At 44.4% G+C, this 17836-nt stretch overlaps 1 protein-coding gene across 2 annotated transcripts in view; it reads right to left on the minus strand.

Annotated features, from left to right (window-relative positions):
- The window catches only part of LOC146359451 (amine sulfotransferase-like), a 28568-nt gene extending 12879 nt beyond the window's left edge, over positions 1–15689 (minus strand). Inside the window, exons 1-4 of one of the 2 annotated variants that reach the window (XM_084827359.1) lie at positions 15606–15689; positions 10653–10802; positions 3346–3554; positions 1665–1791 (exon numbers count right to left, since the gene is read on the minus strand). In XM_084827359.1, the coding sequence (XP_084683485.1) occupies positions 1665–1689 (25 nt within the window). In that variant the 5' untranslated portion in view covers positions 1690–1791; positions 3346–3554; positions 10653–10802; positions 15606–15689. Of the gene's footprint in view, positions 1–1664; positions 1792–3345; positions 3555–10652; positions 10806–15605 lie in introns of both variants that reach the window. The other variant, XM_084827360.1, reaches the window with a different exon arrangement.
- Between the last annotated feature and the right edge of the window lie 2147 nt (positions 15690–17836).

The following is a 17836-nucleotide window of genomic DNA, read 5'->3' on the forward strand; positions in this document are numbered from 1 at the left end:
CCTCTTTAGCTCTCTTTAAACTAGCCAGGCCCCTACGGCTAGTCCAAATTATATGACTAGTGATACCCTCCGTGGGAGCCATTTTGTGGTGGTGCTCACAGCAGTTTCTCCAATTGCAAAATGTCCCCACAGGTCCAAAAAGGTTGGGGACCCCTGATCTAGAGTCTGGTTTGTACAGGGTTGGATCCAGACTTATCCATATTGAGAATAGACCAATCAAAAGCAATGGCTTAGTACCTGTTAATAAAAATATGCGGCAGGGGAAAACTACCTCTTGACCCTGGGACTGTTTTTATTAACAAACTTTAAAGGGTTGATAAGCAACATGACTGTCACTGCTACAGTAATATATATATAAAGCGTTAGAAATCTAATCAAATTGCAAGAATTAGAGAGTGGTACATCAAGCAATGGGATTGTGCCATTCTAAATGTCTGTGAATCACCCAGAGAGATTTGGCTATTGGATAGTATAGAAATGATATAAATAAATTAATAATAAATAAGCATCTGCTATGAGAGTGAGTCTGAGTGGGACATCTTGAGCTACGTGTGAGCAACAACGGAAGTGATTTAAACAATTTTGGAACAGCCAACAAATTACAATGATTGGTACCCCAATTTTGTTGATATAAGGAAGAGGAAATGTTTGCATAATGTGGCTGTTTAGTATGCTGTTATTCTTAATTCCCCCCGCCCCGCTCAATTAAAATCAATGATTGAAATTAATTAAAAAATGGATTGGATACCATGAAATCAAAGGGATTTAAGTTAGTCATAACTAACGTCAGTCCCATTGACTTAAATTGGTCTACTCTAAGTATGAATGGATCCATCCATTCATATTTAATATTAAAGTGAACATTGGATACACTGCACACAGTATAACTAAAGTTGCAGTATATATAAAATAAATAATGTAAAAAAAATTTAGGATCATCGGAGTAAAATAATCCCAGAAGATTGCGGAGGAAAGAACAGCCACTGCCTTCTGCCCTCACACAGCAGAATTTACTCAGTAGCAGCTCCAGCACCAAGATGTGTGGCAGAGACTAGCGCCTAGTCTCTGCATCCTGGGACTGGGTAGCCAGGGGCAGGTCAGAGAGGCTCTGAACAGTCACTTAGTCAAACCCCATTGTTGGTCTCCATCCACTCCTCTTCTGTTGCTTAGAGACTTTCTTTGAATTGTATACCTACTGGAGTAGTTCCTCTTTCTGCTGCCCTCCTTTCTCCCTCCCTGTTAAATAAAACCAAGTGTGTTTTTTTCCTCTTCTAGTAAGTCCCCCACTTCTTCTTCCACTACCCTTTTACAGGAAAGAGAAGGTCAGGCAGGTGGGAGCCACCGTACACTGTTTCAAGACCCTGTCTTTTTTCCCCTGTCATCCATCCCACTAGAGATCCAGTGCTGGTCCCATAATTCTCTCCAGAAGGGATTGCTTATAAATAAAGTGTGGTTCCGTACAATGTTGCCTTATAATTTATTTGGAGCGGATGAGTTATTTGATATGTGTCAAAAATGGGTCAGGAATTGTCCGTATCAACCAGGAGAACCTGGTGTGGCACTGGGAACAAATCCCCCCCCCCCCCGTATTTCAATTTGTTGTCAAGGTGGGAACATGATGTAGGGCCAAAGTGAGTTGTATTAGAGTATGAAGCAATTCTTACCTTTCCCAGCCAGAAACCTTTCCATGAAAAAGTCAAAGTCCTCTATTTCTTCTAATTTGACTGCATATTTGGAAAAATGATATAGGGAAACACAGACATCCTTTGGGTTTCTGGCCACATAAATAACCTGCAGGAACAAAAATATAAGTTATGTGTAGTTGGTGAAAGTCTTCCGATGAGCTGAAAAAAGTGCCTAGCAATGGGATTGTTCTCTCTAATCTAGTACTACTGATCATAGTCTCTGATTTCTCCTTCGTTTATGACCACTTTTAAATCTGCTGCTTTTAGATGCAGTCTTAGTATTCTTATTGTCATTTGGTATTATAGTTACTGTTATTTTCTTTCATTCTTGCCACCTGTATATTCTGTAGATTCTTTTGGAACAAAACCACCCCCACCCCTTTATCTGGCTTTGACCGTAGTGCTGTGTTTCTCACTGGGGTTCATCACATGGAGCTTTTGGTGTTTCTACATTAAGCAACCCACCCCCACCCCGCGAAAATCCACATCCTTTCCGGAGCTTCCTGCTTTCGGTTTCTTTGCGGGATTAGGAGGGGCTCCTTTACACGGCAGACATGTGGTTTGAACTAAGGAGCCTAATGAACAGAGCCATCTCAACAGCAGGATGAAAGCTCCGTGTAATGAACCCCTTTATCCTGCTATTGCGATGGCTCTCTCTCGGAGGTTTGCAGGCTCTTTAGATGATGTTGTTACCCTCCAGGCTGTCTCCCACCATTTCCTCCAGCTGATCTCGTGTTTTCCCCAAATGCAAAAACTTTGGTATTTTTTCCAGCCCACAGAACAGGAGCACCATTACCTCCCTGTGAAATTATCCAATAGCAGGAGAAACAGCTGTGTTTGCCTGCTGTGGGCATTTGTTTTCGGTTGTTTGGGTTGTGGTCAGGATGAGATTTGACAGGAGCGAGAGCCTGCCGATTGCATCTCTTGCCTCTGCATTTCTCAATTGGAGGGAGAAGGAGGTAAAATGCCTCCCTGCAATGAAGGGAGGCACATCTGATCCCCCACCCCACCAAGCTCAGAAACAACGTCCTCTGTTGTTTCAGAGCACCCTATTAAGTTCAATGGGGCTTACTCCCAAGTAAGTGTTCCGAGGGTTGCAGACTTACAGGGTGATCTTATGCCTACTCAGAAGCAAGTCCCATTGAGTTCAATGGGGCTTACCCCCACATAAGTGCGCCAAGGGTTGCAGACTTACAGCACAATCTCACATTTTATGTCTACTCAGAAGTAAGTCAGAGGTTTCCTGGGGGCTGCGAGAAAACAGTACAGCAGAAGTTAAGGTACGAAAACAAGACTCCCCCCCCTCCATTGCACACGTGCCAGGGAGGGAGGAAGGCACTCCCTCAGTTCAGACCAGGTGGCTGCCGTGTAAAGAAGCCCTTCCTAATCCCGCAAAGAAACTGAAAGCAGGAAGCTCCAGAAAGGATGTGTGTGTGTGTGTGTGTGTGTGTGTGTGAGAGAGAGAGAGAGAGAGAGAGAGAGTTTCTTAATGTAGAAACACCCACACTCTTTGAGTCATACCCACCCCTTCAAACTTTCTAGCTCCTAGTTTGCTGGTACTCTGTTTCCTGGAAAGTCAGAATTGTCTATGGAAACTGAGATATTAACTTAAAACAGGACAAAATTAATGTAATGAGATAGTAAATGTGGCAGCTCCTACTTTTGTTCTTCCATTTCTTAACCCCTTCGGTACTAAATAGTAGGGCAGATGGGTCGCAAATAGACGAGGTGATGTGTGGTTGATGTAATCCCTGTGGAAGATATTGTACTCCAGCCATGGACCTCTGTCTATTAACTGTATGTTTTCAGTTCCATCTCGATGGCCTTCATGAAAGATCAAGCTCAGAATCTGCTGAGTCCACACGGTGCCTGTGAATATGAACAAGCTGATTTAATTCATTCAGCGCAATCAGTGTACTTAGTACAGCTCTATCTCTCCTTTTCATCAAATCCAGGTGAGGTAGTGGGTGTACTGAACCAGTGCCTGGATGCAGTAATGGCCTGGATGAGGCCAATAAACTGAGGCTCAGTCCACACAAGGAGGAGATACTCTTAGTGGGTGGTTTGTCTGCCATGCTAAGTGATGTTCTACCTTCTCTTGCATGGGTCACTTCCCCTAAAGAATCAGTTTAGCCATTTGGGGGTGCTCTTGCATCTGTCTGATAGAATTTCTCAACTGGAGGCTTTCACAAAGAGATCCAATGTATGTATTATTGGGATTAAAAATCTGTCTAATGATGTAAAATTGCCTATTTTTGTGGATAAACTTTTGCATGAGATACTCCTTATCTCATCTGATTATTTACTTGATATTGAGCAGGCATTGCGTGTGCCAAATGCTAAAGGAACTGGCTATACAATCATAGTCTAATCTGCAAAAGTCTCCACAAAGAATTATATCCTGCATTTGGCAAGAGAAGGTGGAAGCCTTTCCTGGAAACAAGATAAAGTTATATTATTTCCAGACTACATCAAAGAGGTGGCGAATAAAGGAAGGCAATTTATCAAAGCAAAAAATATGGGAAAACAAATGAACTTACAATATTACCTAAAATATCCTGCTACACTTTGTATTGTGTCTGAAGGTCAGATGAAGAAGTTTCTAAATCATGAAATGGCGGAGGCATGGCTGAATGTAAAAATTTGTGGGATTTCTGTTACAACCCCATGAACTGGAATCTTTAAACAAGCTTTGTTAACGGTTTGTGTTTAGTCTAAATGATCCAGGCTAGCTCAGAAGATAAATGATTATACATATATTTGTTTATTCTCTTTCACCTTTTGTTTTTTCTTGCTTTTCTTTATATTTTTTACTTCAAAATAGATATGGTATGTTGTATTTAAATTTATTGTTTGAGGGTATATTGTGTACTTATATATCTAGTATAAAATATATTACTGACTGTTGAAGGTTTATATTAAGTTTTATTATTATATAACACATCATCATCATCATCATCATCATCATCATTAACATCGGCTTCTGGGAATGAATTGTAGACCTGTTTCTTTGATATAAGATTGATGATATGACATTGAAATGTAAGGTTGTTTATTAAGCTGTAAGATTGTTAAGGTTATAGATATAGTTTTTAAAATAGAATGGCATTGGAGGCTGGGGGGTACAGGAGTTCAAACTTAATTCTTTAAAGGGGAGGGAGAGGGAGAGGAGGCGGGAAGGGGAAAGAGTCTTCTTTTTTCTTCACTTCCTTTCCTCCTCCCTTTTCTTTTTTTCCCTTTTTCTTTTCCCTTCTCTTTTTGTTAATGTGGTGTCCTCATCAGAATATTGAATTGTTGGGAAACTGTAGTATTGATCAGGTCGTTGGTAATTTTGGTATTGTTTATTTCATTTATAAAGATAAAATAAATTTAAAAAATTCAGAAAGAATCAGTTTAGCCGTTTGGGGGTGCTCTTGCATCCAGCATTGCCACAGGAGGCACAGGTGGACTTGGGGCCACGGACCAACCCCCCTCCCAACCCCCCCTTTCTCCTTCTTCCTGCTTGCAGTGAGAAGCTCCTTTGGTAAAACCCAAACCCCAAAGATTGTTACTGAGATAAAGCGGAGAACTGTACTGTACATAACAAGGGAGAAACAACTTCTGCAGAACACCAAAGAAGCACAACATCACATAGAATGTTGAGCAAGAAGCAAAACAGCCTTCAGGGCGAGTTACTACCTTCGCCTTTAACCCTTCCACTGCAGGGGAGTGAGATTTATTTCTTACTTCTGAGTAAACATGCACAGAAGAGTGGGATCTGTTAAAGAGTAAAAGCAGGCTACCTAAGGTGACTGAGTGTCCGCACTACTGCAGTGATGTGAGGGGGTGCTGCTGCGCTCCTGGGGATTTTCTCAACGGGGATGGGAAAAACTACTTCCATTGGGGAAACAAGAGGGAATGGAGTGTGTCCCCCTGCCCCTTGACCATGTCATTGCCAGGTCACAGAGGCATGCCCAGGATTCAGTGAGAGGAGGACATAGGGATGTTAGCGAATTCCACCACAGATCCCAGGGAGTCCGAATTCCAGTGAATTCGGCCCCCCAGAATCCGTGGCGGAATGGAGCAACCCGCCCCACCACCCCGCAAAAGCCCCACGAAACGGAGGCTACCTGGCTGCGGCTCTGGCAGTGGCTGCGGTTCCAGCGGTGGCGGTGGTTCCGGCAGTGGTGGCAGCTCCAGCGGCGGCAGCTCCAGCGGCTCTAGCTGCTGCCGGGCTGCGGCTGCAAATGGCGGCTTCTATGCCGGCCACCATTTGCATCCCTGGCAAGCCATGATAGGCTACATAAGTATCTATGTAGCCTATCATGGCTCAGGGCAGGGACGCAAATGGCGTAGCTGCCACCATTTGCGTCCGTGTCTTTTGCTGTGATAGGCTACGTAAATATATACATAGCCTATCACGGCAATAGGAAGGAACGCAAATGGTGGCCACCGTAGCCGCCATTTGTGTCCGTGTCTTTAGCCCTGATAGGCTACATGTATATTTACGTAGCCTATCACAGCTAAAGTCACAGAAGCAAATGGCGGCGGCTACAGCAGATGCCATTTGTGTCCCTGTGCAGCCAAATGGCTGGATGTCTGGCTGCGGGCGGCCCCGGCCGGCAGCTCCGCAGAGTTGCCACAAAGTGGAGCTGGCCGGGGAGGATTCCGGGGGGAGGGATGGAGCGCCTCCCCCCCACCGCGCGGAGCCAGGTAAGAGTTTTGTACATCCCTAGGAGGGTATGGCACACTGTGGTGAAACTACCAGGGAGCCACTTTCAGAAAAAAATTCTGAGTAAAAGGAGTTTCAGGAAATGCAGCTTTTCAACAGGGAACTGGCTGGTTGGCAACGGTTTGGTGACAGCGTCCTCTGTCACAAAGGAATTCCGACTGCTCTAACTTCTCGCTACATCACTTGTGAAGACAACCCTTGGATTACCACAATGCATTGCATGTGGGACTGCTGTTGGAAACAGTCTGGAGACTTCAGCTTGTCCCAAATAGGGCAGCAAGAGTGTTAATGGGACTGGTTGATACGAGCTTATCACACCAGTGCTTTGTGATCTGCACTGGCCTCCAGTCTGTTTCCAGGCCCAATTCAAAGTGCTGGAATTTACTTTTGAAGTCCTGAATGGCTTGGGACCAAGTTACCTGGAAGATCATCTCCTACCCAGACCCTAAGGTCATCTTCAGAGACCCTGCTCCAGGTGCCCCCACTAGGTGAGGTGACCTGGGTGGCTTTTTCAGTAGTGGAATCCCTGTTATGGACTATCCTCCCAAAGAGGCTTCCCTGGCACTGATGTTGTGGTCTTTTTGGCACCAGGTGAAGACCTTCTTAGTCCCCGAGGCATTTTAATTCTCCATCCTTTTTTGTTTTTAAAACTGTTATTGTATTTTTAAATCTTTACACTGCTGCTAATTTGTACTTTGGTTTTATACTGTAGGTGTGTGTGTGTGTGTGTGTGTGTGTATAAAATGCTTTACCTGCTGCATTTTATCATTTTAATTGTTGTGAATCACCCAGAGAGCTTCAGCTCTTGGGCAGTATAGAAAGGAAAGAAAGAAAGAGTTCTTCAAAGTACTTAAAGGTAACATAAAGCAAAACAGCATGTCTCTTTCTTGAGAAGCTTATCATTTAAATGTCAAGTTGCAGCAGAAAACAAAGGGCAGACTGGTAGAGATGCTAGCGCAAGGCAAGGGCAACGAGGGGTGAATGAGACCCACAGAAGTTCAGATGTAATAAGGCCCATATCAGTTGCGGATGAGGAATGGGAGGTTCTTTGTTTAGATCAGTCACAAAATTTGAACCTAAATTAATGAATTATAAAGGTCAAAAGGGGATATTTTCAAAGCCAATGATTATCTGATGTACCATGTAGGCATTACAAATAGGTGGGGAAAATACTTTTGATTAATATCTCAAAACAACAATGGAAAGTAGTTTATCTGGTAGGCCTGAATTGTGCTGTGGATATCACGGCCAAAGAGAATGTGTATAAACCTTGCATTTACAGTATGGTATACTCCCTATAGGTTAGAAAAGATGTATTATTTGATACATGCTTACTGTAGAGCCATATGCATGATAAAGTGGACCTAAGGCATATGGTGGGAAAATAAACTTACTGGAAAGCTTTGGGCTAATGTTATTGATAATATTGAAGAAATAGCAGCAAACAAGTTAAGTAAATTGGTAAGAAATGCATTAGTAGCAGCACGTGTTCTTGTTGCTAAGAAGCAGAAGAAACAATAGCCATTATCTACAGAGGGTTGGAAGAATAATATTTGGCATAGATTATTAATTTATACAAAAACTTATTCTTAAAAAAAATTGAGCTATTCAGCAAATGGAAAAGGACTCTTCCACTGGAATTTTGGAAAACTGGAACAAGACCATTACTTATCAAAATGTGAAGGTGGAGGCTTTGGAAATAATACATGGATTTGGAATGAGAAGTGAATTTAGGAACATTTCTTTCTGAATCGGAAGCTCAGTTTGCATTATTTACATAATATTTGGGCCCTTTCTATATCAAATGAATGAATGAATGGTAAAAAGAAGTACTTGGGCTTCATTACTGTTGTGGATGAGGAATAGGAGGTTCAGCCAAAGATTTTATAGAAATGGTGGATACTGAGGAGTGATTTGGAAGGAGAAAAATATTTAAAATTTGATGAGGTTTCTTCATTTCTGAAATAATGCTACCAAAACATCTCTTGTAGATTCTTCCCATCACAGTAGAAATGGGCATACAGACGACAGTAAAAATTCAGAGAAAAAGAAAAGAAGTCTGTCCTTCAAAGTACTTTCATTAAACTGCTTCACTTCTCATCATGATTATTTGCATCTGTTTATTCCGGGAATTGGTTTTTTGACAGCGGTTGGTTGAGACAATAATAAAATAGGCAGCATGGAGAGGGTTGGATCCAGATTTAGGCGCATGCAACTGTGCTGGTTGAAGTAGACTCCCCTGTCCCATCTTTCCCACGGCAGCCCCTCCTGCCCCTGGAAAAGTTAAGGACTGAAGACCCTGCTGAATGGGGCGTGCTCTGGTATGGGGTATAAAAGGGGATTCCACTAAATTGGACTGAGGAAACTTCTGGGTGCGTGGACCTCTTCTGCCTACGGAAGGCAGATCCTGGACTCAATCCAGACAAAGCAGCTTTTCTGCATATTGAGCTGATACAGTCAATGTGCTTCAGGAGAATGCCAGACTTGGCACAAACCTTGTTACTTCCCTCGCATATGTATTTCTACAGGTTTTTAGGCTTTTGGACTTTCAGAAGCATCTATGCTTTTTCTATAGTAGCCTTCCCCAACCTGGTGCTCTCCAGATCTTTTGGACTTCCATGCCCACCAGCCCTAACCAGCATGGACAATTTACAGAAATGCTGGGAGTTGTAGTCCAAAACATCTGGAGGATAACGGCTTGGGGAAGGTTGTTCTGCATGATGGCTGTCAAGAGTAGCAATCTGGGCTGAACTGTAAAAGGGAGCTGTAAGGTATTGGGTGGTGGGGCTAGATGGATGAACTGGCGGAAAGGGAGAGCACGACTTTGCTCCTAGCTGGTTTGGAGATTGGGGCTGATTACTGAAGAGGTTGCTGCTCTGCCGTATACATGCTGGGAGTTTCACATTTTCCTGACCCTGCTGATGTACTGGTGATCCCCCAGTGAAGCTGGGGGAATACATTATTCATGAGAGAGCTACTGAGTGCAGCTGTTCTTTCCTGCTCTTTCCTGATGTCCCTATGTGCATCGTTTGTGAAGTGCAAGGATAAAATTGAGATTCGGCTACGAGGTTTTGCTGACGCAAAGCACCAGGACATGGACACTCGGTGTATGGGATGAGAGAGGTGCTTACAGTTTTATTCGGCCTCCGTTATTCTATTATCTTCACACTGGAAGGGAACTCTTGTGCTAAAACATTGAGCTCAGGTGCCAGAGCATTCAACAAGACATTGAGCGTGCAGCATTTGTGCACGGAAATGAATTGCCAAAGTCTTTGTGTACTCTGCTGCGTGGCTGTTTCAATAGCACCGTAATGCCAACTGTCCCCTCGTGTTGTTGGTTTGGTTTCCTATTTTGTTTCCATGGCAGCTAAATCATGCATTTCTTTTAGGATCTCTGAATAATCAGGAAGAATACTAAAAAATGATGAAGGCTTTCCTGTTTTTTCTGTAGGTTTTGCCAAAGCTGGAGTCATCAAAGATGATTTTGGTATTTAATGTGGTGATTTACAATTACACGCTTTCACAGCTTTAACTGTTTTTTCTCCATCTTTTAAGAGCCTCAGATATGTCTTTCTGTGGGTCTTCAGTTTCATTAGGTTATTTTTCTGCTTGTTTAATTGTCTCTCAGATTTCTAGGATTAAACAGTGTAGGTCAGGGCAAGGGACTCTCACCCCATCATAGGCAGTTGCTCAGAAATGGAGAACAACCAAAAGCAGCTCAATGCACACGTGTTCCAAGGGTTTCTCTACATGAGGCTTTTATCATGTGTTCATGATTGGTCACTCATGGAAGTTTGTGGGTCCTTTACACAACAGTGTGAACCTCCAGGGCCTCTCCTGACCTTTGTGACCTATATCATGGCTTTTCCCTTAAAGGGGAAAATGTGGTATTAAATCTGGTACATGCAATATTGCTGTGTGCAAAGTGTGCAATTGTGCTATACCACAGTGCCATCTAGCAGCTGTTTAATGAAACATATAGAACCTGCAGAGAAAGGAAATCCCCCGAAAAAAGCAAGGGGAAGCATGTGTAATGAAGCTGATCTTGATCCCACAAAGAATCTGCAAGCAGAACCCCCGGTAAAGCTGCGGGATAAAAGCATAGTGTAGAGAAGCCCTTATTCTGTACATCCTCCTGCTAAACCATGAAAAAATGAGTGAAAACCCTGTTACTGTACAGCTGGGGGAGGTTAATCGTGAAAGTATGAATACTGATAAAAGTATGGCTTTTGCTGGGGAAATATTTCAAATCTTACCTGATTTTGGATAAGTGACTAGAAATACATCACTGTCTCTGATTTCAAAATCCTCCAGTGAGTCTAGGTAGTCTGGTGTAACCAGATCCGTTACAAAATACAATCATTTGTGTTCAAACAAGTATTTCTCTGATAGCTCCATTGCTGGCACTGCTGGTACAACAATACAGAAATTGACAACTGGTCCCAGTATTATAGTACAATAAGACACAACGAATTCATACATAAGAATTAATTTGGTTATTTAAAACATAATGTGAAAAAAACCCACTGCTTTTCCAGTCCTCAGATGATAACAAGAAGACTGTGCTAGTCAGGGGAAGAAGAAGAACAAGAAGTGGAAAGGAGACATTATTTAAGGAGCATGGAAGTGGCCTTTTGCTTAATGCGAGTCACAGATAACTTGAAACTTGGCATGAGCGATCAAATTGATGTCTACAAATATGCTAAATGTCAAACCAATCTGATAGAAATTGTCACAGGAACAGCAATTTAAAAAGTGCAGAAAAGTAGCCCATTTATCTCTTTTATTCAAATTTTGAACAGGCATGTCATACATTTGCTTCAGGTTGTGATGAAAACTAGTGATGTACTTTACTCACATTTGTTGAGGAAGGCTATCCTTCAGTTTTGCTGATGGTCTGAGCAGTGGTTCAGGGGTTATTAAGCTTGTCATGTGCCATTAAAGTCTATGGTAGCCAGAGCTGGCAAATTTATGTCAAGCATGCTCAGTTGCATTGCAAAACTAGAATGCTGGCAGTACGCCAATGTGGCATAGGTAGTTTATGTTGCAGAGGGAATCTGGTGGATTCTGTGTTCCATGCCATCCCTTCAGTTATGGAATGTGGCTTTTCAGGGTCAAACTACACATTACCACATCGATTTGGATATTAGCATGGGGAACAAGGAGCATTTAGCCTTTATTGTGAGGTGATTCTGTGGGAGAGTGGAAGATGTGAGAAAGGGCAGAGACTGGACAGACCACAGGAGGAGTGAGGGTATAAAAAGCAGCAGCTGGAGAAAATACTGGAGGAGAGAACTGCTGCCAAATGCATTCACACAGCATTCATCCAGTGGCAGTCCAAGCCTGTGGAGCAGCAAACGGGCCTGAGAGGAGAGGCACTAATCACTCGCTATTGCCAAATAACTGATTTATTGGACCCAGAACCCTTATATATTTTGTTTTGTTTAGAGATATACCTTGAATTGCATAGTTATCTAAATTGTTCCTATCGCTTCCTTCCTAGTTTCTCACTCCTTGTTAAATACATTCTCATCAGCAAATACTTTCTAGGGATGTCAGAGAATTCTGCCATGGATGTCAGGGATGCTGAATGCCAGTGCATTCCCCCGAAATCGGTGGCAGAACGGTCTGCCCCCCCTGCCCCCCCCGGGACGAGACTTACGTGGGCGGATCTTCCTGGCAGCGGCGGTTCAGGTGGCAGTTCCAGTGGCGGCGATGGTGCGGCGGCTGCCGGTCTTCCGACCGGCTGCTGCTGCCACCATTTCCAGTTTTAAAAAAAACAAGATGTGATAAAACAAGAGACGCCTCTTCCCCAGTGGTGGTGGTGGTGGCTTCTCCTGCAGGCCCTGGCTCTCCCAGGCCACCTCAACCAGCCAGGTTATGTAGCCTCTCCAGGGAGGGGCAGGTGGAGCAGCACAGCTGGCTCGGTACCTGGGGGCCTGGTCCTGCAGGGACTGGTGGTCCACCAGGCAGAAGTCCACAGGGAAGGCCTGGTGGTGGTGGCAGCGGCGGCAGCAGCAGGCCCAGCGGCGGCAGCAGCAGCAGGCCTAGCAGCAGCAAGCACGCCTCTTCCCCGGTGGTGGTGGTGGTGGCGGCGGCTTCTCCTGCAGGCCCTGGCTCTCCCAGGCCACCTCAGCCAGCCAGCTTATGTAGCCTCTCCAGGGAGGGGCAGGTGGAGCAGCACAGCTGGCTCGGTACCTGGGAGCCTGCTCCTGCAGGGACTGGCGGTCCGCCAGGCAGAAGTCCACAGGGAAGGCCTGGTGGTGGTGGCAGCGGCGGCAGCAGCAGGCCCAGCAGCAGCAAGCACGCCTCTTCCCCAGTGGTGGTGGTGGTGGCTTCTCCTGCAGGCCCTGGCTCTAGTCTTTCCCATTCTGTTGTTTTCCTCGATTTCTTTACATTGCTCATTTAAGAAGGCCTTCTTGTCTCTCCTTGCTATTCTCTGGAACTCTGCATTCAGTTGGATATATCTTCCCCTTTCTCCCTTGCTTTTCGCTTCCCTTCTTTCCTCAGCTACTTGTAAAGCCTCATCAGACAGCCACTTGGCTTTCTTGCATTTCTTTTTCTTTGGGATGGATTGAGTTGCTGCCTCCTGAACAATGTTACGGACCTCCGTCCATAGTTCCTCAGGCACTCTGTCTATCAGGTCTAATCCCTGAAATCTATTCCTCACCTCCACTGTATAGTCATAAGGGATATGATTTAGGTCATACCGGAATGATTTAGTGGTTTTCCCTACATTCTTCAATTTAAGCCGAAATTTTGCAAGAAGCAGCTCATGATCTGAGCCACAGTCAGCTCCCGGTCTTGTTTTTACTGACTGTATGGAGCTTCTCCATCTTTGGCTGCAAAGGACATAATCAGTCTGATTTCGATATTGACCATCTGGTGATGTCCATGTGTAGAGTCGTCTCTTGTGCTGTTGGAAAAGAGTGTTTGCTATGATCAGCATGTTCTCTTGGCAAAACTCTATTAGCTTTTGTCCTGCTTCATTTTGTAAACCAAGGCCATGCTTGCCTGTTATCCCGGTGATTTCTTGACTTCCTACTTTAGCATTCCAATCCCCTATGATGAAGAGGACATCTTTTTTTGGTGTTAGTTCTAGAAGGTGTTGTAGGTCTTCATAGAACCGATCAACCTCAGCTTCTTCGGCCTCAGTGGTTGGGGCATAGACTTGGATTACTGTGATGTTGAATGGTTTGCCTTGGATTCGTACTGAGATCATTCTATCATTTTTAAGATTGTACCCCAGTACTGCTTTTCCCACCCTTTTGTTGACTATGAGTGCTACTCCATTTCTTCTAAAGGATTCTTGCCCACAATAGTAGATATGATGGTCACCTGAATTAAATTTGCCCATGCCTGTCCATTTTATTTTGCTGATTCCCAAGATGTCGATGTTCAATCTTGCCATCTCATGTTTGACCACCTCCAGCTTACCTTGATTCATTGATCTTACATTCTGGGTTCCTAAACAATATTGTTCTTTACAGCATCGGATTTTCTTTTCACCGCCAGACACATCCACAGCTGAGTGTCCTTTCGGCTTTGGCCCAGCCGCTTCACTCTTTCTGGCGCTACTTGGAAATTCCCTCTGCTCTTCCCCAGTAGTATATTGGACACCTTCCGACCTGAGGGGCTCATCTTCCGGTGTCATCTCTTTTAGCCTTGTGATACGTTCCATGGGGTTTTCTTGGCAAGAATACTGGAGTGGGTTGCCATTTCCTTCTCCAGTGGACCACATTTTGTCAGAACTCTCTGCCATGACCTGTCCGTCTTGGGTGGCCCTGCACAGCATAGCTTATGGCTTCACTGCGTTACGCAAGCCCCTTTGCCACAACAAGGCAGTGATCCATGAAGGGGTTTCACATCTCTACCCAGTTAGTAAGTTAGTAAGTCCATTCTTTTCAGAATCACCTCATAACTGGGAAATACTTCAGAACTATTGTATCACAGTCGTGTGGCAGAACTAATACCAAAGCACCAAGTACTGGCATGGGAGATTATATAGACATGGAGAGAAATCTTGGTTGTTTCATATGGGGACCATTACAGCTTAGCGATGGTTCTAGAGGAGGGTCACATACCCACTTTGACCCTGAGGGTGACATTGGGTGTTGCCAGGGTGCAGCACATGTGCACACATGCACAGGCTGGGGCAGTACTTGTGCACACATGCGCACACACACATGCACAGACATACACTCCTTCACACACTCACATGCACACTCACACCATTTGACTCAATCAGGCAATGTAATTTTCATTTTCCAAGTTAGTTAATCTAACCCATTTCTCCACTCCGCCACAATTACTTTTTCTGGTGTTTACTTTTTAATGCAGGTCTCCTCTGTGCCTCCTAGCAGCAGCAGGAGTCAGAGACAACATTAGAAAGCACATCATGGAGGCCTCTGACGTTATTTTGCTGATCCGCTTCTTGGAGAAGATCTGGGTTCCAGTCTCAGAGGGCTTTATGGTTTCTGCCATAGCAGTAAAGTTCATAGTGCATCCTCCTAGGAGTAGTGACATGCTGTACAATGGCAGTTTTGCAAATTGCAAAGGAATGGTACTGAGGTGCAGATTATTGGTGGCTGCCGCCACATCGCATATTCTTTCATTCTGGAAACAGGGTACTTGGTGCTGCAGCACAGTACTAAGAGGTAGCGTTTTGGGCATTTTATTTTGGTGCAGGAGTATCACCGCAGCTTCAGTGGCCATGGCTCAGGGCAGGACGGATCAAATTGCTGGGCTTAGTTGTGCCGACCTGCCCTGTGACTCCGACCCCACGGTGCCTGCCTGCATTTCATTTTTTAAAATAGTTGAGCTGGCAGCGGCATGCTATTATGTCAGTCGGATGATCCTGGCCTACCACACTGGGACCAAGAACTCATCTTACAGCAGCACCATTCAAAGGATTGCACAAGTGCGCTTCTCCCACAAATTCATCAAGTCCGTAATAGTGGAACTGGTTAACTTGGATCTCTTGCCTTTGAGATCTCAGAGATGAACTATATTTGTCTGTCCTCACAAAAATGGTGCATCTTCTGGCACCATTAAGGAAAAAAACATTTATCGTGACATAAGTTTCTATGCATCTGAAGAAGTTGGATGTTGCTCCCAAAAGCTCAGGCCACAAAAAGTAGCCTTGCGATCGTTTTTGTCTCCCAGTAAGTCATCTCTAGCCCAGAAAGTTTTATTTAAACAGTGCTTACCTTCTGAGTTTATTTTCCAAAGACTCCCGAAAGAGCTCTTCTTCTACCTGGAATAGTTCAGCTTAACGATCAAGGCTGAAGTTCAAAGGCAGTCCTTCCAATACCCTTTTATAGTATTTATCCGCTGATGTTAATTCTTGCACAGCATTGAAATGGAAGACTGACCCTTAGTAAACCATTGCATAATCTGCCATTCATAGATATTGTTTAGTTCCGGCATTAGAATGGAGACTTGGAACAGGTACATGGGCTGTGGAATAACAGAGAAGCAGAGCATGGGAAACAGAAAAGTCTGCTTTTGCACGCGCCACGCTATCCAAACTAGTCTTCAGACTGAAAATGTACTGCGTTTGTATGCCTGCTCAGAACCACTTGTAGAAAATGGGTGGAAAAGGGAAGAGAGAGATGAAATTCCCCAGTGAAAGCCTGCAGGGGTACACAAACACAAATAGATGCTTGCATTGCCTAATCTTAATCTGTTTTGGTCCAAAATAGGCCTCATCGATCTCAGAAACTCATCCAGAAACAGTGTTGACCTTACTCAGTTTCAAACAATGGGTTAAGCCCAACATAGCACAAGCAGACCTCCCTCTGCTCCCCCCAGTGCAACCCCATATCTGTTCTGCTGGTCCAGCAACCCTCTGGAGCAGATTTGGGGGCAGCTGGGGTATTGCAGGGGCAGGGGAAATCTGTTCAGCCAGCAGTTCCTATTTTGCTGCTGTGAGGCTCTCTCAATAAGGAATGAGGCTGGAGGTTGAGGTTGAGTTAAACACTCCTTTGTTCATGCACCCTTTATTCATGCACCACCAGCAGTGTTCTTCTACCTTTTTTCCAGACACTTTTTCAAAGGCAGCCCCACACAGAGCACATTAGAATAGTCCAGTCTGGAGGTAACTAGGACATGAATGACTGTGACAAGGTTTGACTTTGTCAGGAAGGGTTGTAGTTTTATGAACTAGTTGAACCTGGAGACAGTGAAATGGTATGAAACAGAATGGTCCCCCCAAATCCAAAGAACTGAGATGGAGACAGTTATACATATTTGGGATAAGCTACAACATAGGGGGATTGGGCCTGTTTGACTCCTGCCCTCTTTTTCCTGCATTTACCCATAAGGATTACTTGAGCAGCCTGAACATATCCATGTTATTTACTCAGAATATACACAGTAACTCCCTGCTTTTTGCTTGTGGTGCTCTTGTAGTCTGGACTCTGCACATGCTCAGAGGCACTTTATGTATTATTTCACTTATGCTTGCCTAATCATCCCTTGGGAGGGAGGAAGATCATTTAGCTGACTGCTTGCATGGTGTCTACATGCAAACAACCATGCAGAATTTCTAGTCTCCAGGGGGTGATCTAGATGACCCCGGGGGTGTCTCCACCAGTGATTTACTCTGAGCTGGCTGCGTTTGGAGGTCTTTAGGGATACAGCAGCCACAACAGAGCTTATCATGGAAAAAAACCGGATTTCCTGAGACTGATTAAAGTCCAATTCCTTTAAGTTGCGTTCTCTGCGATATAGTTGTGTGTCCCAACCCCCGCATTTACCTCAGGTATGCTAGTCCTGCCCAGGGGTGTGCCTTTTACCATGACCCTGCCTTTTCCAGCACAAACATATGTGTGTCTGCTCAGAAGTAACTCCCATTGTGGTCAATGAGGCTCATTCCTGAAATGCACACTCCCAAAGTTACTAGATTTCAGTGAATCGAAATAATGCATTTAGGAGCTTTAATGTCAAGGCTTTGAAGCTTCGATTGATCGCAGCATTGGCAGATCAGAGAACATTGTGTTTCTTTAGTGATTGTTCTTTAAGGGAGTAAATGCTGGGGAGTGGAGAGAGAGAAGGAGATTGTTCCCAGCATCGTCAGTTTCAGGAGAAGCTGAACACTGTGTTCCTTTAGTGATTTTATTTAACGGAGTAAATAATGCTGCGGGGTGGTGGAGGGAGACAAAGAGAGAGAGAAGGGGAGTGGTTTTTGTAGAGACAAAGGATGAAACCTACTTGGATTTTATCAAAGGTGAAAGAAGGGGAGAGCCTGGGGAGGGGGGGAGTCTTTCTTATTAGTTGAGTGCCCCTGCCAGTCAGATGACATACACTCAAATCCCCCACCCGGAAGTATGTTCTGTGAAGTGACTTATACTGCTCTGGTGCACCCATTCATGGAGCCCTGCCTGGACCAAAGCCGATTCCAAGAAAAATCTAGGTAAGCCACCATTCCCTTTCCCTT

Source organism: Heloderma suspectum, chromosome 1, assembly GCF_057233095.1.
Source record: "Heloderma suspectum isolate Gila_16-S chromosome 1, 16-S_ref, whole genome shotgun sequence".
NCBI classification, from domain to species: Eukaryota; Metazoa; Chordata; class Lepidosauria; order Squamata; family Helodermatidae; genus Heloderma; species Heloderma suspectum.